Source organism: Lithobates pipiens, unplaced genomic scaffold (genome assembly GCF_037356315.1).
Source record: "Lithobates pipiens isolate NorthernLeopardFrog02 unplaced genomic scaffold, aLitPip1_a1.2 Scaffold_13, whole genome shotgun sequence".
NCBI classification, from domain to species: Eukaryota; Metazoa; Chordata; class Amphibia; order Anura; family Ranidae; genus Lithobates; species Lithobates pipiens.
Window position 1 is genome coordinate 22,792,773 of NW_027507718.1, and position 21,298 is coordinate 22,814,070.

The 21,298-nt window shown below is 40.4% G+C and overlaps 1 protein-coding gene across 1 annotated transcript in view; it reads right to left on the bottom strand.

Annotated features, from left to right (window-relative positions):
* PCSK5 (proprotein convertase subtilisin/kexin type 5) overlaps window positions 1-21,298 on the bottom strand; it is a 628,432-nt gene that overhangs the window by 30,968 nt on the left and 576,166 nt on the right. The window contains exons 27-29 of the mRNA XM_077474911.1: window positions 20,133-20,336; window positions 3,009-3,092; window positions 1,720-1,900 (exon numbers count right to left, since the gene is read on the bottom strand). Of these exons, the coding sequence (XP_077331037.1) occupies window positions 1,720-1,900; window positions 3,009-3,092; window positions 20,133-20,336 (469 nt within the window). The remainder of the gene's footprint in view (window positions 1-1,719; window positions 1,901-3,008; window positions 3,093-20,132; window positions 20,337-21,298) is intronic.

Here is a 21,298-nt window from a genome sequence, read left to right on the forward strand (position 1 = left end):
CCAGCACTCATGATGGTGGGCACAGGACTTCATTCCCATACAGCTTGAGTGACTCACACACATTTCTTGGTTTGCAGTATATATTGCCACCCATGCGGGGTCAGGGGCTCCGGGGTAATCTGGTTGAACAAGAGAGGACTGATTTCAGTATTCTCTGGATTGGCAAGTCTTCATTTGGGACTTAGAATTCAGTGGCTCAGAGAGGATTTGGGTGGGAAAGAGCCTGAAAACCATGATTACAGGGATCTTAGTCCCGAAAGGGTTAACCCATCTGAATGAGAGTCCAGAGAAGGAACAGGAAACAACCAGCCATGTCTGTAAGGTACAGTCAAGTTTTTTCTCCTATAAAAATAATAAACATGTTATACTTACTTGCTCTGTTGCAGTGGATTTGCACAGAGCAGCCCGGATCCTCCTCTTCTCGGGTCTCTCTCCTTTCATCCTGGGCCCTCCCTTCTGTTCAGTGCCCCCACCGCAAGCAGCTTGCTATGGGGGCACCCGAGCTGAGTCATAACTCCCTGTGTCCATTCAGACACGGAGCACTGACCCATCCCTGCACCCCCCCTTCCCTGATTGGCTAGCTGACTTTTACTGACAGCAGCGGAAGCCAATGGCACTGCTGCTATGTCTCAGTCAATCAGGAAGGAGAATCTCGGATGGGAGAAGCTGAGGGACTTGTGGACATCACTGGACAGAGAGGAACCTCAAGTAAGTGTTAAGGAGCTGTAGCACACAGAAGGCTTTTTACCTTAATACATAGAATGCGATAAGATAAAATACCTTCTGCCTTTACAACCCCTTTAACCCCTTGATCGCCCCCTAGTGTTAGCCCCTTACCTGCCAGTGACATTTATATAGTAATCAGTGGCTATTTTTAGCTCTGATCACTGTATAAATGTCAATGGTCCCAAAAAATTGACAAAAGTGTCCGATCCGTCCACCGCAATGTTGCAGTCCCATTAAAAATTGCGGATTACTTCCATTACTAGTAAAAAAAAAATAATAATAATAAAAATGGCATAATTCTATCCCCTATTTTTGAAGACGCTTTAACTTTTGTGCAAACCAATCACTATATGCTTGCAATTTTTTTTTTTTTTTTACCAAAAATATGTAGAATACATATTGGCCTAAACTGATGAAGAATTTTTTTTTCTTTCAATTTGGGATATTTATTATAGCAAAAAGTAAAAAATATTGTTTTTTTTTTCAAAATTGATGCTCTTTGTTTTTGTTTATAGCTCAAAAAATAAAATAAGCATCGCACGACTGCGCAATTGTCAGTTAAAGCAACGCAGTGCCGCATCGCAAAAAATGGCCTGGTCATTAAGAGGGTAAATATAATTTTTGATTTGCTGCTTTCATTGACACTGTGCACAAGTGACACCAAGTTGAACCCTACTGAAAACCTTATGCATTACTCCTGCTTATTTGCTTTGGGGCCTTAGCATGAGGAAACATTCTATAACATGATGTGCCAAGCTTGTCTTTAATGATGGATTGATTTTTAATGCCAGTAAATGAACAAGGAATCTGTTTTGTATCCCTCACTTTTGATATTGGCATATGTGCCATGAATGCTGCAATTCTTATTCATTCTCAAAACAGTGCTTTATAAACAGTTATCTAAAGAATGGTTGTAGAAAATATACATTTCAAGCATATACGTCATCCCCAGGTGGTCAGTATAATGGACTATGTCATGAAGTGTTTTCTTACTCAGGGCAGCTCTTATAACATCTCCCAGCATGCAGAATGTCATGTGAGCACTTCAGGCATTCATTGTTTTCTGCACACATCTCACAGCCTTCTGAACATCTTTCACATCGTCTGTCCTTTGTATTACTAAAGGTCCCCCGCGGACACGATTTAATGCAGCTCTCATCGTGAAGAAATGTCCCTGCAAGTGAAACAAATACATTAGAATATTTATGAAGAGAACTTTCCCTGGCTAATTTTAAAACCTTTTTTTTTCTCCATTTTTCTTTTTTTGAATACTGATTTATAAAAATAAAAAAAACATTTATGCAAGCATATTTATACACAGTACATGCAATGTATGGAATTAAAGCGGATCTTCAACCTGATATTCAAGTTTCCTCCTCTCCTCTCCACCCTTCCTGACCTCCTTTACGCAAGGAGCACACAATTTTTTTAAACCAATTTTATAAAATTTTTATATACTTTGTTTACTTTTTTAAATTTACTGAACAAAAAATTTCAGTCCCCCCCCCTGCAAGTCATTCGCCTATGTGAATGAAATGCGCTAACCCCCCTTCGCCTTTTGGGATACGCACGTCACATTTCTCAGGAGGCATAGAGCTCCATTGAGGTGGGGAGTGGGCCAAGCGGCGGCTTAACCTAGAAGAGCTGACGGGCCTCATGATGACATCATATTCCAGGGAAAATCCGATTGCCTCTCGGGGGATCAGGAAGGAAATTTTTCCCCTGCTTTAGCAAATTGGATCATGCTCTGCTGGGGTTTTTCGCCTTCCACTGGATCAACTGTGGGTATAGAATTGGGTATATGGGATTGTATGATATTTTTTTTTCTTTTTGTGGTTGAACTAGATGGCCTTGTGTCTTTTTTCAACCTGACTAACTATGTAACTATATAAGAATATGGTGAGCGGAACAGAGCAGACAGAATTCTGAGAGGAATCTGCAGGACACCACTGGATCCACTGGGTAGGTGAGTGTCTGAAATGTTCAGAACCAGCATTAAGGTAGGCAGGGTTTGGGGAAAAAAAATGGGGAGCAGCGGCTGGAGATCCGATTTAATAGCCCTTTCGTAAGAAAAATTTTAACTTTGAAGAAGCTTTTTAAGTTCATAAATCATTGAAACTTTGGGAAAAGAAAAGTTTCCAGGCTCTCTATGTGGAGGAAAACTAATGGATTTTTTTTTTTTTACTTCTAATGAATATATACAAGATAATAATAATACATAATCATTTTCTTATTTAGACATTATTAGTAAAAAGAAGCACTGTAAATAAGTATGGACTTACCTGGATGACAGGATGTGCAAGCATTAGCAGATATATTGCAGGTCTTACAAATCTCATCACATGCAGAGAACACAGCTGCAGCTTCTGTAATAAAAGACATTCATTTTAGAACATCTTATATTATTATTATTATTATACAGGATTTATATAGCGCCAACAGTTTGCGCAGCGCTTATATCAGGTGATATTATTTGTACAATGTAGATTCTTTCTTACCCACAAAATGTTTAAAAATATTACAGTCTTTTTTGTGTATATCCTTTGAAGGCATAGTAGCCTTGTTATATTATTATTATACAGGATTTATATAGCGCCAACAGTTTGCGCAGTGCTTTACAACATGAGGGCAGACAGTACAGTTACAATACAATTCAATACAGGAGGAATCAGAGAGCCCTGCTCTTTAGAGCTTACAATCTAGGAGATATTCTATTCTATTAAAAATGGCGCGATGTTTAAGCGTAACACAAAAACATGCCAAAACAAAAGGGCTAATATGCTAACAATTCATAATAGCATTAATCCATCCAATAAAATATAAAAGTGTTCAGTGTGCAAATTCAGTTAATTCAATTCATTGTTGTAATATGCGATGGCCTGGTAAAAGTAATTTGTCGTTTTATTGTGGCTTTTATCCTCAATAGGGAGATTTTCCCTGACTTCTTGTCAGATCATTTAGCTCTCCCCACCAATAATGCCCTGTACGTACGGTCGGACTTTCCCACAGAAAATGTGCGATCGAATTTGTGTTGTCGGAAATTCCGATAGTGTGTGGGCTCCATCGGAATTTCCAACACACAAAGTTTGAGAACTTTATATAAAATTTTCCGACAACAAAATCTGATCGTTTAGATTCCGATCGTGTGTAGACAATTCCCACGCACAAAATGCCTCGCATGCTCAGAATAAATTACGAGACGAAAGCTATTGGCTACTGGCCTCTTAATAGGCGCGTCGTACGTGTTGCATGTCACCTCCTTCTGAACGATCGGATTTTCCGACAACTTTGTGCTACCGTGTGTATGCAAGACAAGTTTGGGCCAAAATCCGTCGGAAAAAATTGGACGTATTTTGTCGTCGGAATGTCCGAGCGTGTGTACAGGGCATAAGTGTTATCCACACTCCTGTTTCCCTTTTAAATTGTATCATTAATTTAAGAAAGTAAAGCCTCGTACACATGATCAGATTTTCGGATAAACATTTTTTTTTTTTTTTGTGGCATGCTAGTCTCATGTCGAAGATGTTATACACCATGCGAAAATTCTTGTACAACAGAATACCACTTCAGAAGGGACGTAATGGGGGTTATTTACTAAAGCTGGAGAGTGCAAAATCTGGTGCAGCTCTGTATAGAAACCAATCAGCTTCCAGGTTTTATTGCCAAAGCTTAATTGAACAAGCTGAAGTCAGAAGCTGATTGGCTACTATGCACAGCTGCACCAGATTCTCAGTGCACCAGTTTTAGTAAATCTGCCCCAATGTGTTGAATAGTTTTGTATGTATTCTTTCATTTCTGATTATGCGTAGTCTTGCTCTTACAATTTTTTTCGTAGGAAAACCGTACTAATGAAACGAAAATCGGACGTTGAGTTCACGTACGACAAAAATGGTATAGTCAGCTTATGTCGGGCGAAAAACCGGAATCGGCTGTCGAAACCACCGTACTAAAGATCCGAAAATTGGCAGATCGTTCGTCGGAAGAAAATTTACTTCTGATTTTCGTATCGTGTGTATTGTGCCTTTAGTAATCAAAGCCAAAGCATTATTTTTGTTTTGTAATGAGTGGGGGAAGGGTTAGAACTCTTGTCATTTTTTTTTGCTGTTTTTACTTAGGATACTGTTACCACTGGAAAAGAGAGTGAGTGGAAAAATGGTTCAGTAGAACAGTGAAACATGGGAATAGGGACTAAATAGTTCAATGTTGAAGAGAGACATTTCCCTTGACTTGTGTTTCAAGGACAGGAGGTGAAGGGAAATCTCCTGATTTGGACAAAAGCAGCAAAAAATATGACAAATATATGAGGTGTATGTTACTAATTACTGCAAAGGTGTGATACAATACAGCAGCAGTGGTATTAGCATTTTATACTGGACACAGGGTGGAGTTGGGTTTATTTATTTTATAGGAGGCAAATGAGTTGCAAATATGCACGAAGCACTCTAATTCCCAGCTAATTTTTTTGTAAAGCAAAAGTCAAATAGTCTAAAGAATAGGAATACTTCTTGCAGTGGTGTATTCCAATATATTGAAAACCTGCCATGAAAAAATGTAGCTCTCATTGCTGACTTCTCCTTCTGAAAATGCTAGGTGCTTGGCTGTTATATTGATGCTTCAGTTTCAGTATTATTATAATTATTATACACGAGTTATATAGCGCCAACAGTTTACGCAGCGCTTTACAATGTATAGGGGGGGACAACACAATTACAGTACAGTTCCATGCAAAAGGCCCTGCTTATAGAGCTTACATTGTAAAGGGAGGGGGTGGTACAAAAGGTAATAGGTGCAGAGAATAATTTGATGGGGGTGGTAGTTTTGAGTCTACATGTCCTGGTGTTGTTAGCAATGGCAGCTGACATACTTATCTTATGACAGGTGTTCTTTAAATATTATTTTATACTTTATAGTGCAAATAGCAATAAAAGTATATAGCAAAGTAGTAGAGGGTAAGAGGTGTATTGAGGCAAATAATATAATAATATATTATAATAGTATACATTTCCATTATGAAACAAAAATGTAACGGACGTACAATTACTCTATTATTGTTACTGAGGTTGCTTTACTAAAGAAATAAAGACTGTTCATTTTGCAAACTGAATGTAAAATAAGATGAAGTGATGATCACATTTTAAATGCAAATTTAAGTGAAATTTTAAAAAAGCAGGAGGTTTGTTTGCAAAAGATTGGATAACAGAAGTCATTACAGCTTTACTTTTCAAACTCAAAATTTACTTTACTAATTAAACATTCTTTATTGCTTTGTAAATCAACCTCAGTGCATTGAATTATTCCTTCTGATCTGTGTGCTACACAGCTGTTTTATTGTCTGTTGTGCTCCCCTGACTGCACACTAGGTGGCAGCATAACACCAGTTACACCATTCTTCTTGCGTAGTATTGCACTGATGTTGCATTTCTTTTTTTTATGAAGGAGTTTGTTTTTATTATCAAAAATATTTCATGAATTTGCACTGGCAGGTTCAGCATTTCCAGCTAAAATTATGTGCTGCCATGCCAGCTCCATGTGGGACTCAATATCAAATTCATGCCCAGAATATGATTTCACAACAGTTGTCTTTGCTCCAGTGCAAAATTGCCAAACAAAACTTTACATAAATGAACAAAGATGACAATGTGGCCCCAGGACCGTCTTATTGCCGGATTGTTACCCAATAAGGGTGTACATATCCACTACAAAAATTTGAAAGATTCTGATGGAGTATGAATAAGGATCACGCCAATAATGGAATTGCCATACCAGCATACACTGATGGAGGTAGCCATTAGGTGATTAAATAATAATTGAATAATGTTGATGTTGATACACAATGCCTGGTGATAAATGGGTTGTGCAGTGTTCTTAAACTTTTTGTTAAGATTTACCCCATTTTAAGGAAAGCTATCTCCATTCTGAGATCTATTATGTCTCCACAGGGTAATCTCTCATTTGTTCATGTACTAGTGGAATGCTTAAGTTTGTCTTGGGAATGAATATCATCAAGTGGAACACTCTTCTGCCCCTCTAAAAAGTGACCTGAGATGGCTTATCAAAGGGCATTAGAGCAGCATCTGCCAGGCATTCAGGAAGTGATCCTTTGGCTTCCTGAATGCCCCTTTTTTAGCCTTTTTTGTATTAAAATGCCACTCCACAATCGAGAGCCAAGCACGTTGCTCGCACGTCGGTGCTTGGTTACAGTGCTGCTCACTTGCACGTATTGCTTTTGGTGGTCTTACTGCTGGCTAAATGCTGTATAATTTTGCCATGCTGAAAAGCAAATCAATGTGGCCAAAACTATATGTATTACCTTCATCATCCTACCATTGCACATGGGGGACAGTTGGGGAACATTAAACTTTGGGTCAACCAGCTTTTGTTATGCCCCTGCTCCCCGCACAACGCCTGTGTATATGAAGCCTAAACAATTTTGGACTCTCATTTCTTTAGAGTGACATTCTTTTTATATATGGGTTCCAAAAACATTTGGGCCCTCCAGCTTATGGAAACCTTGTTTATGAAGAGGGCAGCTTCACTGGAGAAAGTGTGCCCCATATGAACCTGATTCACCTTTTACAACTAGTATCCAATGATGAGCCAAAGCAGTGCCTAATGGAGGCCCTGTCCTAATGAAGACATTGTCATTGCGATAGGAACTAAGTGGATATCTCAAATGGGGGCACAGCAATAAAAAGATAGCTCCAGCTAGATTCTAGCTCTTCTCCACTCTAAAAAGATGTTTTTCATTTTTGTTGTGTCTGTGCTAAGAAATTTTTTCCTAAGAAAAAAAAAAATGAGGGGACGGTACTATCCTTACATAAATTCTAATGCCGCGTACACACGATCTAACCTTCCACCAACAAAACCGCAGATTTTTGTTTGAAGGTTGTTGGCTCAAATTTGTCTTGCATGTACACGGTCACACAAATGTTGGTCAACAATTACGAACGCTGGAACGCAATGACGTACAAGACGTAGCGACGAGCCGAGAAATAGCCAGTGCGGCTCCTTCTGCTTGACTCCGAGCATGCGTGAACTTTTGTGCGACGGACTTGTGTACACACGATCAGACTTTCCGACAACAAAGTTATGTTGGTGAAAAATTCGAGAACCTGCTATCAGACATTTGTCCGACAGCAAATGTTCAATGGAGAATACACACGGTCAGACTTTCCGACAATAAGCTCACATCCAACATTTCCCGTCGGAAAATTTGACTGTGTGTACGCCGCATAACACTTCTTCTACCTATCCAAAACTAAAAAAAATAAATAATTGGGCTGGAGTTTAATTTAAAATCTTCAAAACTACACAGCTAAGAAAAAAAAAAAAAAACATTCTTCAGTGAATATAATGTATGCCCTTTGTAATACAATTCTTATCCATTATTAGACACATGCAGAGTATAATAGAAGAGCAAAAGCATATGCGAGCCATACAACGAAGATGTGAATGATCCACTATTGGATCAAAGGTGAGTATGGGTTGAACAGCTGCTACATGAGAGATGGTACTTTGGTGCCTAAAGCCAAGACAAAGAAATGAACCCTTGTGTCTTATGTTCATAGCACAAAAAAAAAAGCAGAAATGGAGAATACAGAAGAGTGAAAAGAAACCAAGAACAATAAAAACAGGTAAGAACACAGATGGAAAGCATGATTCCTATACACCTGCCTAAACAGTGCCAACACACCAGCATTATATACAATAAAAGACAGATAATGTGCAAAGAAATAGTCAATAATGCATCAAAAATCTTTTGTGTGTTTTGTGTTCTCCCTTCACAGAGTGTGCCCTGCAGTAAGATTTCCTACTACACAGAAGTCTAGAATGCTGTTTAATTGCTTAGCGCCATTCATAAAATAAGACAGCTCTCCTGTTTTTTTTAAGGATGTATAGAATGAAAAATGATTATAGGAAAGTATTATATCTGCTTTTTTTTGTAAATAGCTCCCTTCATTCACTTGAATATGCAAACACATCTTCTGAAACATGTTCATTATCTGCACAGTGTGAGTGTCAGAACAATATAATGTTTTCTATCACATGTCATGTGAAATTGTATGTATTTATCCACTAGCAGAAAAACAAAATAAAAATCTTACGTGTCAAAAAAGAAAAAAAAAGAAAAAGAAAATGACGACTACTATAAAGAATGCACAACGTTCAATATTAGCTTAAAGCAGTAGTTAACTCTGTATGTGAACTTGCACCTACAGGTAAACTTAATAAGGCTTACCTGTAAGTGCAATGAATATCTCCTAAATGTGCACTAGGTTCAGGGATATTCACATCAGCAATAGCCGATGACGTCACCTGCGCTTTAGCAGTGACGCTCTGCATTCAGGGTATATAGAGTGTGCTATGGAATGCAGAGTGCCAAGCAGCGATCATGACTCCCGTGCAGGGCTGGACTCGGACAAAAATTTGGCCCTGGACTTTATCCAGACCGGCTATCTTTTCATTTTGCAAAACAGTATATAAACTATACGCAATTGCGGAAAAAAAAAAAAACATAAGTAAAAACACTCCACTGTAAGTCTAAAGGGCTTTTTTTTAACCACTTAAGGGCCGAGCCTCTTTTTGACACGTTTACAAGTTAAAATCATTTTGTTTGCTAGAAAATTATTTAGAACCCCCCAAACATTATATATATATATATTTTTTTTCAGACACCCTAGAGAATAAAACGGCGATTGTTGTAATACTTTATGTCTCTATTTGTGCAGTAGTCTTACAAGCGCAATTTTTTGGGAAAAAATTCACTTTTTTGACAGCAGTGAAGTTAGCCCAATTTATGTTTATATTGTGAAATATAATGTTACTCCGAGTAAATTGATACCCAACATGTCATGCTTCAAAATTGCGCCCGCTCGTGGAATGGCGACAAACTTTGACCCTTAAAAACCTCCATAGGCGACGTTTAAAAATGTCTACAGGTTACCAGTTTTGGGTTACAGACAGCAGAGGAGGTATTTTGCTAGAATTATTGCTCTCATTCTTACGAATGGCTTATTTATTTTACTTTTTATTTTTACACTGTCCTTTAAAAAAAAAAATAATAATTTGGGTCATTTTTATTCCTATTACAAGGAATGTAAACATCCCTTGTAATATAAGAAAATGACAGAACCTCCTAAATGTGAGATCTGGTGTCAAAAAGACCTTAGATATAACATTTAGACTTAAAAGCGATAAAAAAATGAATAAATAAAATAAATCTTTTTTTGCAAAAACAAAAATTTTCCTTTAAGATCATTGGGTGGAAGTGATGTTTGACGTTGCTTCCATCATCTAATGTTATGGAGCCAAGTGGGGGCCATCTTTTCCTCACTCTGCATCCAGACTCGAAGGGGAAAGGGTGGAGACGACCGAAGCACGGCGGGAGGGGGGCCCTCTCCCGCCCCCAATAAAAGTGATCTCGCTGCAAATCCGCTGCAGAGACCACTTTTATCCTAAAGAGACCTGCTCGCTCTTTTTGAGTGTTTGGGTTATGGTAGCTAGCGCTGTTGCCATAACCCCGGTATTTAGCATCAAAGTACCGTTGTAGAGGTACGGCGATTTGCATGAAGTGGTTAAACTCTTTATTTAGAGAAAAAGATGCATTCAAACATTACAGATGCCTTTAGAATGACGTGTAAGTTACACTCCGTTCAATGGCAGGTGTCATAAATAAAAGAAGACAGTTATAAATAACCACTTCAGTACTGGGCCCCTTCCTTCCCAGGCCAATTTTCAGCTTTCATCGCTCTTGCACTTTCAATAAGAGTTGTGCGGTCATGCAACGCTGTACCCAAATGAAATTTTTATCATTTTGTTCACACAAATAGAGCTTTATTTTGGTGGTATTTATTCACAAATCAGTTTTTTATTTTTTGCAACATAAGTGAAAAAAGAGTGGAAATTTATTTAAAAAAAAACAATATTTTCTACTTTCTGTGTTAAAGGAAATCCAATAAAATCAAATTTTGTCATAAATTTAATCCAAAATGTATTCTGCTACATGTCTTTGGTAAAAAAAATCCAGTTAAGTGTATAATAAGTGGTTGCCCAATTTCACACCCGAGTCTTGCAGAAGGACATCCTGTCCAATGGGACAAATCTCTGTTATCCCTGGATCGTCAGATTCGGGCGAGCCAGTTAGTCAAGGATTCCCTCCTCTGGTGGTTGAGGTCTTCAACCCTTCGGTCCAGGAGATCGTTCCTTCCTATCCATTGGACGGTGATCACAACAGACGCCAGCCTGACCAGCTGGGGTGGAGTACTGGGAGTACAGTCGACCCAGGGCCTCTGGTCGCGGGAATAATCCCAGTTGCCGATCATTGTGCTTGAACTTCGGGCGATCAGTCTATGCCTCTCCCCATGGTCAACGAGGCTACAGGGGTGTCCGATCAGGATCCAGTCAGACAACGCCATGGTGGTGGCATATGACGACCATCAAGGAGGAACAAGGAGCTCAGCCGCAGCACGGGAGGTCGCTCAAATCCTCCAGTGGGCAGAACGACATGTACCAGCCCTGTCGACCATATACATCCTGGGCGTAGAAAACTGGCAGGCAGACTATCTAAGTCGCCAGATGCTGGACCCAGGAGAATGGTCATTGCATCCGGAGGTATTCAGGCTTCTTTGTCTAAAGTGGGGCACACCAGATGTGGATCTCTTGGCTCACTCAAAAGGCTGCAAAGGTTTGTGTCCAGGACAAGAGACCCCTGGGCGGATGCATCAGACGTGTTAGTGGCTCCATGACAGCAGTACCAGCTGATTTATGCCTTTCCTCCACTCAAACTGTTACCACGTCTGCTATGTAGAGTGGAGGCCGAGGGGATTTCAGTCAAACTGATTGCCCCAGATTGGCCTTGGCGTCCTTGGTACACTGACCTAGTACACCTGGTGGTGGATGTTCCTTGGTGGTTGCCGTTGTGAGAAGACCTCCTATCGCAAGGTCCGATACGCCATCCTGCTTTACCGTCACTGGTTTTAACGGCATGGCTGTTGAAAGCCAGTTGCTAAAGGACCATCAGAAACTTGCCTTAAGCACCATCAAGGGACAGATATCAGCCTTGGCTGTCTTTTTCTAATGCCCCTTGGCGTCTCACTCATTGGTAAGCACCTCTGTGCAAGGGGTTCAGCATGTAGTCCCTCCGTTTCGACCACCCCTACCTCCGGGGCATCTGAACCTGGTGCTATTGGCACTTCAGAAACCGCTGTTTGAGAACATCAGGGAAATTCCCATGTTGACTCTTTCCCAGAAAGTTGTCTTTTTAGTGGCTATTAAATCTGCCAGGAGGGTTTCTGAGTTGGCGGCCTTGTCTTGCAAGTTGACCTATCTGGTTATCCACAAGGATAAGGCGGTGCTACATCCGCGACCCTCTTTTCTTCCAAAGATGGTTTTGGCTTTTCATCTTAATGAGGACATTGCATTACCATCCCTTTGTCCTAAGCCAACACATCCTAAAGAAGTTGATCTACGTTCCCTGGACGTGGTCCGGGCCCTGAGGGTATATCTGTCTGCTACGCCTCCCTTCCGGAAGTCAGACTCTCTGTTTGTTTCAGTGACCAGTCCGAAAAAAGGTTTGACGGTCCCATCGGCCACCATATCCCAGTGGATCAGACAGATCGTGGTCCAGGCTTACACCTTGAAGGGGCAGGTGCCCCCCTTTCCTGTCACGGCCCATTCCACCAGGGTAATTGGGACCTCCTCGGCTTTCCGACATCAAGCGTCTGTTTCCCAAGTGTGTAAGGCGGCGACTTGGTCGTCCGTTCACACTTTTACAAATTCTACAAAGTGATGTAAGTGCATCTTCGGATGCTTGCTTTGCCCGCAAAATTTTGCAGACGGCTGTGTAAAAGTTGCAACTTACACCTTTTTTCTTTTTTAAGAAAAGTTAAAATTTTGTTGTAAACGCATTTTTGATGCATACGTTGGGCGCAAATTCTGCTGCGGCCGTTTTAGATGGCAACTCCTCCATTGAAGCGTGCCTCTGGTTGTGGGTGAAGTTATGTTTTGCTGTTTCCATCCCTCGTTTTGACACAGCTTGGGGACGTCCCTGCCAGGAAACTCCTGGTAGTCCCGATGGTCAGTACATGCCTGCTCCCATGAGCCTGAAGATCTGTAAGGAAGACTGGGTGAAAATGGAAGCCCTAGCAGTGGTGACAGTGTGCTGCTGGAGAGCTTTGTTTAAAGGGTAAGTTTGTTATAATGTGCTAGTATGTGGTGCATACTAGCAAATGATGGCATAAACCTGCAGGAGACCAGTTTATTTATTGTTTCTTTTTGCCAGTTTACTACCACTTTAAAGTAAACTAGTCACTACATTAAAGTGTTCCTTTACACAGAAAAATTACTGCACCATTGTAGCCTTTACTCCACTCTGCTATCTAAAGCTCCACCCTGCCTCCATTCTCACTAAGGCAAGAATGACATATAATCTGTTCCTAGTGCCTCCTGGGATATCCATGTCACATATCCCAAGAGGCTTTTGGTTTCCATTCAGTGGCTGGAGGAGGGTGAGTCTGGTAGTGCATCATCAGGGGGCTGGATGCAAGATTTAGGAAGAGGCAGCTGGTGCTTGAAGATTTTAGAGAGTAAAATGGTGGCGTTGGACCTGGTGTGTGGCAGGGGAGGAGAAGATAACAACAGGACAACACTTCATTTACTGGGCAGGTGAATATATTAAATCAGGCTATAAGGTAATTGGAGACCTACAATAAAATTAGAGCATGGGAGGGTGAAGTTGCTCTTTAAGCGGCGCATAGGATATAAAACACGCATTGCTAAAATGATTTGAATTTCTTTACTTTACTTTCTTGTAGTACTTTCTGTACTTCCACTTCTTCCACTTCTTGTACCCTCTATCTAAGCTAGAGGACGGGTGTCTTTATTCAACCATGTAACTAGCCAGGAAACAGAACAAGGGTGCGCACACCGCTTCAGGCAAAAAATGGACACACCCGGTCCAAGGTGCTAATCCCGACTCATCACCGTGGGCAGTGTAACTAGCCAGCACTCCAAAATGTTATAAACTACACCAATAATACAGTATTTTAATTCTATGACATGCATAATTAAAGTTATCTTCAGTAGAAAATCTGTCTCTACCTATGCTGTCTGCATGGTATCATGATTGCCCATTTGCTGCCCACCTTGCCTCACAATTGCCAGTTTGTTGTCCTACTAGAATTTATTCTTCTGCGTGCCCATTACTAACGAACCACCCTGCTAATGTATTCCCCTATTATTGGCCATAGTGCACTGCCATTTTAAGGGGTTGTAAACCCTCAGTTTTTTTCACCTTAATGCATTCTATACATTAAGGTGAAAAACCTTCTGTAGTGCAGCAGCCCCCCAGAGCCCCCCTTTTACTTACCTGAGCCCCGTCTTTCCAGCGATGAAAATGAACACATCAGCTCCAGCCGATGTCTCAGGTCCTTATTGGATAGATTGATAGCAGCAGGAACCATTGGCTCCTGCTGCTGTCATTCAAATCCAATGACCCAGGGGTGGGCCGGAGTTCTGCTGTCTGTGTCAATGGACGCAGCAGCAGGACACGGGAGCCGCACACAGGAGTGTCCCGAGGGAGAGTGGCTCTCCAATGGGGCACTCAAGAAGAGAAGGAGCCAGAAGTGCCCCTGAGGGATCCCAGAAGAGGAGGTTCAGGGCCACTCTATGCAAAATCAACTTCACAGAGGAGGTAAGTATGTAAGTTTTAAAACGAACCTTTACATATCCTTTTTTAAACCCTTTCATAGTTAATTTGTGTTTGTTTTTCTTTTGTTACTGCCATGGTTGGCTCACTATTCAGATAAACAACATTTTCACTATCTGTGTTTCTACTTTGGCCATTATTATCATTTGTTTTATTCCATAATTAGTACTGGAAATTATTTTGATGTATGTGGGGGGCTAATTTTACTACAACATGGGATTTAGGGTTGGGGACTTAGCTTACAAAGACTTTAGAGATATGGTGATACAAGGCTAGTTCTTTGTAAAACAAACGTTGAAACGATTTAAGATCTATCTAACATTTCAATATATCCATGGACACCAAAGGGGATTCCACGTTGAAAAGTGTCTTACAATGGGTTAAACAGCATTAGTGTTTCTAGCAACGGAGTCTGACACACATCGAAACGTTATCCCAAGAGGAGGCACTGCAGCAGAGAATGATAATGGTGATGGAACATGAATTTTAGAGATGTAAATGTATGTGAGCTTTTAAGACCTCTCAAGGTTCTCAGGGGTCCAGATTATCTGAAAATATTATTTTGTGAGTTTTATCTGTGAAGATGTAAATTTCTTTTATTGACAAGGTGATTTTCTATTTTTCAGGCACTGCTATTTTTGTTGTGTATATAAATATAACAGAGATTAGGTGTTTTATTGTCTCCAGGATCATTTCTGCGTTGAATGTTAAGTAAGAACTCTCAAGATCACATTTTATAAATACCTAACACAGCTAGTGGCATTTTTATATATATATATAAATATATATATATATAGTAATTATTGGTGTAAAAATGCAAAATATAAGGATCACTTTATAGGAATGTGAAATAATAATAAACACATTCTTTTTTTTGTTGATCAATTTTAATAGAAAATATGCATTCAGTCAGGGTGAAGACAAACATTTTAAATTATGTACAGTATCTCACAAAAGTGAGTACACCCCTCACATTTTTTTTTATGATTTATCCTTTCCATCTTTTCATGTGACAACACCGAAGAAATGACACTTTGCTACCACGTAAAGTAGTGAGTGTACAGCTTGTATAACAGTGTAAATTTGTTGTCCCCTCAAAATAACTCAACACACAGCCATTAATGTCTTAACTGCTGGCAACAAAAGTGAGTACACCCCTAAGTGAAAATGTCCAAATTGGGCCCAAAGTGTAAATATTTTGTGTAACCACCATTATTTTCCAGCACTGCCTTAACCTTCTTGGGCATGGAGTTCACCAGAGCTTCACAGGTTGCTACTGGAGTCCTCTTCCACTCCTCCATGATGACATCACAGAGCTGGTGGATGTTAGAGACCTTGCGCTCCTCCACTTTCTGTTTGAGGATGTCCCACTGATGCTCAATAGGGTTTAGGTCTGGAGACATGGTTGTCCAGCCCATCTTTACTCTCAGCTTCTTTAGCAAGGCAGTGGTCGTCTTGGAGGTGTGTTTGGGGTCATTATCATGTTGGTATACTGCCTTGCGGCCCACTCTCCAAAGGGAGGGGATCATGCTCTGTTTCAGTATGTCACAGTACATGTTGGCATTCATGGTTCCCTCAATGAACTGTAGCTCCCCAGTGCCGGCAGAACTCATGCAGCCCCAGACCATGACATTCCCACCACCATGCTTGACTGTAGGCAAGACAAACTTGACTTTGTGCGCCTCACCTGGTTGCCATCACACACGCTTGACAGCATTTTAACCAAATAAGTTTATCGTGGTCTCATCAGACCACAGGACATGCTTCTAGTAATCCATGTCCTTAGTCTGCCTGTCTTTAGCAAACTGTTTGTGGGCTTTCTTGTGCATCATCTTTAGAAGAGGCTTCCTTCTGGGATGACAGCCATGCAGACCAATTTGATGCAGCGTGAGGCGTATGGTCAGAGCACTGACAAGCTGACCCCCCCCCCCCCACCCCTTCAACCTCTGCAGCAATGCTGGCAGCACTCATATGTCTATTTCCCAAAGACCACCTCTGGATATGACGCTGAGCATGTGCACTCAACTTCTTTGGTTGACTATGGCAAGGCCTGTTCTGAGTGGAACCTGTCCTGTTAATCTGCTGTATGGTCTTGGCCACCGTGCTGCAGCTCAGTTTCAGGTTCTTGGCAATCTTCTTATAGCCCAGGCCACCTTTATGTACAGCAACAGTTCTTCTTTTAGATCCTCAGAGAGTTCCTTGCCATGATGTGCTATGTTGAACTTACAGTGACCAGTATGAGAGAGTGAAAACGATAACACCACATTTAACACACCTGCTCCCCATTCACACCTGAGACCTTGTAACACTAATGACTCACATGTCACCGGGGAAGAAAATGGCTAATTATGCCCAATTTGGACATTTTCACTTAGGGGTGTGCTCATTTTTGTTGCCAGTGGTTTAGACATTAATGGCTGTGTGTTGAGTTGTTTTGAGGGGACAGCAAATTTACACTGATATACAAGCTGTACACTCACTACTTTACATTGTAGCAAAGTGTAATTTCTATAGTGTTGTCACATGAAAAGATATAATAAAATATTTACAAAAATGTGAGGGGTGTACTCACTTTTGTGAGATACTGTAACTATTAACTATATAATGCTCAGAGTTCTTCAACTCTTAAAAGGTAACTCCACTTTCATTTTTGGTGAGATACTCCCAAAAGGGTAAACACGTCTAAAGTGATTCAGACCCTGACAATTTCCTCATTGGAACCCTGCAAGTTCAGCAACTAATCAATAATGAAAGAATTCACTCCCATTAACACTTAATTTGCATTTTAACACAGAAAAATCAACAGCTATTTCTTTGGAATGTTAAACCAGTGGCAGCTGAAAAAACTTAGGTATCACATCCTAAAATCACATCTTATATAATCTATATATATATTCTATCTATCGGAATATGGATTTTCTTGGTAACACCATAGACATAACATACAACGTTTCTGTTAAAAAACAAGTATTTATTTAACAACAATGCAGGGGACTACGCATACAGCCAGTATGTCTCAACATGTTTCCTGGTAATATACCACTTCTTCAGGAGGTTGGGGAGCCGAGGGTATCTACAATAAAAAGCACACAGATAATATGTGGATACAGAAAGTCATAGCATTTTGGGTCAAAGAAGCCTCATCTGTAAAAAATGGTGGTGGACATATGTTTGGTGGCATTGTATGCTACTGTAAGGCTATATGCAGCACGTGGTGGCATGTTTTTCAGCCATTTTTGATACATATATTTTCTGCCAGCTTTACTGAATACAGAAATGTATTTACATTTTTTTCCTTTGCTTTATTTTTACAAATTTTGAGCTTGAGGCCACGTTGAACCAATATGCTATGACTTGCTGTAGCTGCACGCTGCATCCTTTGAACATTTTTGATTAAAGTGGCTGTCTTCTTTATTTGTTTTTTCCCTGCTGCATTGTCAACCATTTATTCATTTTACAACTCAACTTATATCTTGGTAGGTAGATTTAACTATTTTGAGTGTGCAGTGACTGATTGCACTCCCTTTTTGAAATTTCCTACATCTTGTTAATTATGTACAATCCTAAAGTTCCTACCCTGTTAACACTGCCATGTCCACCGGGGGAGAGTTGTGGACCCCTTTTTCCGCACTCCTGGTCTAGCCTGTCTGCCACCCCTGGGTAAAATTTAGAACCCCTCTTCTGGCAGTCCAGAACATATGTTGTATTCTTGTTTATGGTTTAGATGCTATTTTTATATATATTATCTGTGTTATTTTTATTGTAGATACCCTCTGCTCTCCAACCTCCTTATGCCGTGTACACACGAGCGGACTGTATGGCGTACTTAGTCCATCATACAATCCGACGGACAGTCCGTCGTACTTTCGACTGAACGGACTTGACCACACACGGATGCACAAACAGTCCGTCGAAAGCTTGCGTGATGACGTGTACAGCACGTACAACGGGACTAGAAATAGGAAGTCCAATACACAGCAAAGCACCCTTCCGCCGTGTAAATCCTTTCTGGGCATGCGCCATTCTTAGTCCGTCGAACTAGCATACTGACGAGCGGATTGTCCGCTGAAACCAAAGTATGACGGACAGAATTTAGAAAAATCCGAAATTCTTAGTACGCCAGACTGCACGCTGAAAAAGTCCGCTGAAGCCCACACACGAGCGGACTGTCCGCTGAAATGTGTTTCGACGGACTAAGTACGCCATACAGTCCGCCCGTGTGTACGCGGCATTACTGTAAAACGTGTTGAGAAATACCGACTGTAAGTATGTTCCCCTGTGTTGTTAAATAAATACCTGTGATACGTTTCCAATCTTGGCTCTATATTAAAACATAGAAACTGTGGGGGGTTATTTACTAAAGGAAAATCCACTTTGCACTGAACATGCACTTGGAAGTAAAGTTGCTGTAGATCCGAGGGGGACATACTAGGAAAATAAAAAACAGCATTTTAGCTTGCACATGATTGGATGATAAAATCAGCAGAGCTTCCCCTCATTTCAGATCCCCTTAGATTGAGAGCGACTGCACTTCCAAGTGTACTTGCAGTGCAAAGTGGATTTGCCTTTCGTAAATAAACCCCTGTGTTTCAGTCTGCTGGGAGCTATGCTCTTCTATTAGCATCCACATTTGTAATACTCTAAGCATTGGATCTTTTTAAGTATTTCTGTATTAAAATTATGGACGTTCTTAACAGAAAAGTTGTATGTGGTGTCTATGGTGGTATCAAGAAAATCCATATTCCTAAAAAAAAAAAATCTTTTATTTTCTGATACTCCTTCAGAATAACAAAAGGTAGGAATCTCAACAAAGTTTGTCAAAATCCTTACAAAATACATCAATCACCCAGAGGGGAATGTTTTCTTTTCAACAAATTAAAAACTATGGCCTCCAATTTAAAAAAAATCTATGTGCAGAAGCACATTAAGTGGAACTTTAGGGCACAGAGATTTTTGTAGGTACTGATGTGTAAAGAAATGTTACTTCGATTTTACCAAATGGCTGTATCATTTTATAGTAATTTATGCAATCTTAATGGCAAACAATACAGTTGTACTTGGTCAATATGCTGTGTTGTGTCATGTCAGGAATTTATTTATGCGGTCTTGTTAAAGAGGGATTCCACCTACAAAAAAAATATTAAAAGCCAGCAGCTATAAATACTACAGCTGCTGACTTTTAATAAATGCAAACTTACCTGTCCCAGGGTCCAGCGATGTCAGCAGCTGAGACCGATCGATTGGTCGGCTCTCGGCTGCTGCCGCCGCCATTCTCAGTGAGGGAATCAGGAAGTGATGCATTGCGGCTTCACTTCCCAGTTTCCTACTGCACGTGCGCGAGTCACACAGTGCAATAGGAATGGTGCGCGCTGTCTCTGGGACCCTTGTGTGTCCCAGCAGACAGCGCGCCGAGACAGGAAACAGCATAGACTCCCGTGGGAGTCTATGCCCGGAAGTGGGTGCAAATACCTGTCTTAGACAGGTATCTGCACCCCCCTACTCCCTGAAACGTGCCAACTGTGACACCGGAGGGGGGGAGGGTTCCGATGAGCGGAAGTTCCACTTTAGGGTGGAACCCGTTAGTTTAATATAACTGAGGTTGCATATGATTAGTAATGTGGAAGAGTGCTCAATTACTTATTTTCGAATATGATCGAACAATGCATAGCACAACATAAATGAACACATTGTTGTGACATACCATCCCAATATTTTCCTGGTGGTGGCTCTTCGGTAGATGGATTCACACATTTGTCATTGATCAACTGAAAATCATCATTGCAAGTTGCACACTCATCATAGTCTGGTCCAGTACAAGATTCACATGTTCTGTAGCAAGTGTCACATTCTCTGTTTATATCATCAATGTAGAAGCCTTGGCCACAGTCCCTTACACAAGACCCATCTACAACGAAAACCATGCAATATATAAATGATCTCTGTATGCAAGGTATTAATTGCAGGTATTTATTTATTACAGGCATTTTCATAGTGCTGACAGTTTGTGCAGTGGTTTACATATTGTATATTCACATCAGCCTCCATCCTCAAGGAGCTTACAATTTAAGGTCTCTATCTTACATACATGCACACATACTAGGGCCAGTTTAGACAGGAGCCAATTAACCTACCAGCATGGCTTTGGAGTGTGGGAGGAAACAAAAACAAGCACAGGGGGAACATACAAACACCATGCAGGTTGTTTTCTGGTTGGGATTTAAACCCGGAATCCGAGTGCTGAAAGGCAGAAGTGCTAACCACTGGAAATATTACTATTTTCCCTAATCAATTTTGGCTTTCCTATACTCACTCACATGTTACTTTTTAGAAGTAGTAGTAGTAGAAGCAGTCACTTACCTTTAATTGCACATTAGATTTTAACAACAGATAATAATGAATCATTGACTAATCAATGGTGGACAAAACACACATCTAATTCAATGAAAGAAACATAAACTGCAGTACCAAATAATACTTTCTAAAAAAACTTTACATTTTTTGTACAGTGTTTAGTAGCATCTTTATTTGATTAACTTTTAAAAATAGTGGATATTAAACTTTTAAGTTGTGTTATAATTTGTTTTTAATTTGTGCATTATTACTAAAAGTATTGGGCACTTTCCTTTACACGCACATGAACTTTAATGGCATCCCAGTCTTAAGCCTCGTACACACGATTGGATTGTTGGCCAACAAAACTGTGGCCCAAACAGTTTGGTGAGTGTTGATTCGCACTTTTCATTTCACACTTTTCAGTTTATTTCTGAACGGCCGTTCGTCAACCAGACATGTTGCGGAATCAGAGGAGATAACGTGTTATTTAATATTGGCCTTGGAGTTATTGCTTTGACATTTTTTTTTGGTTGA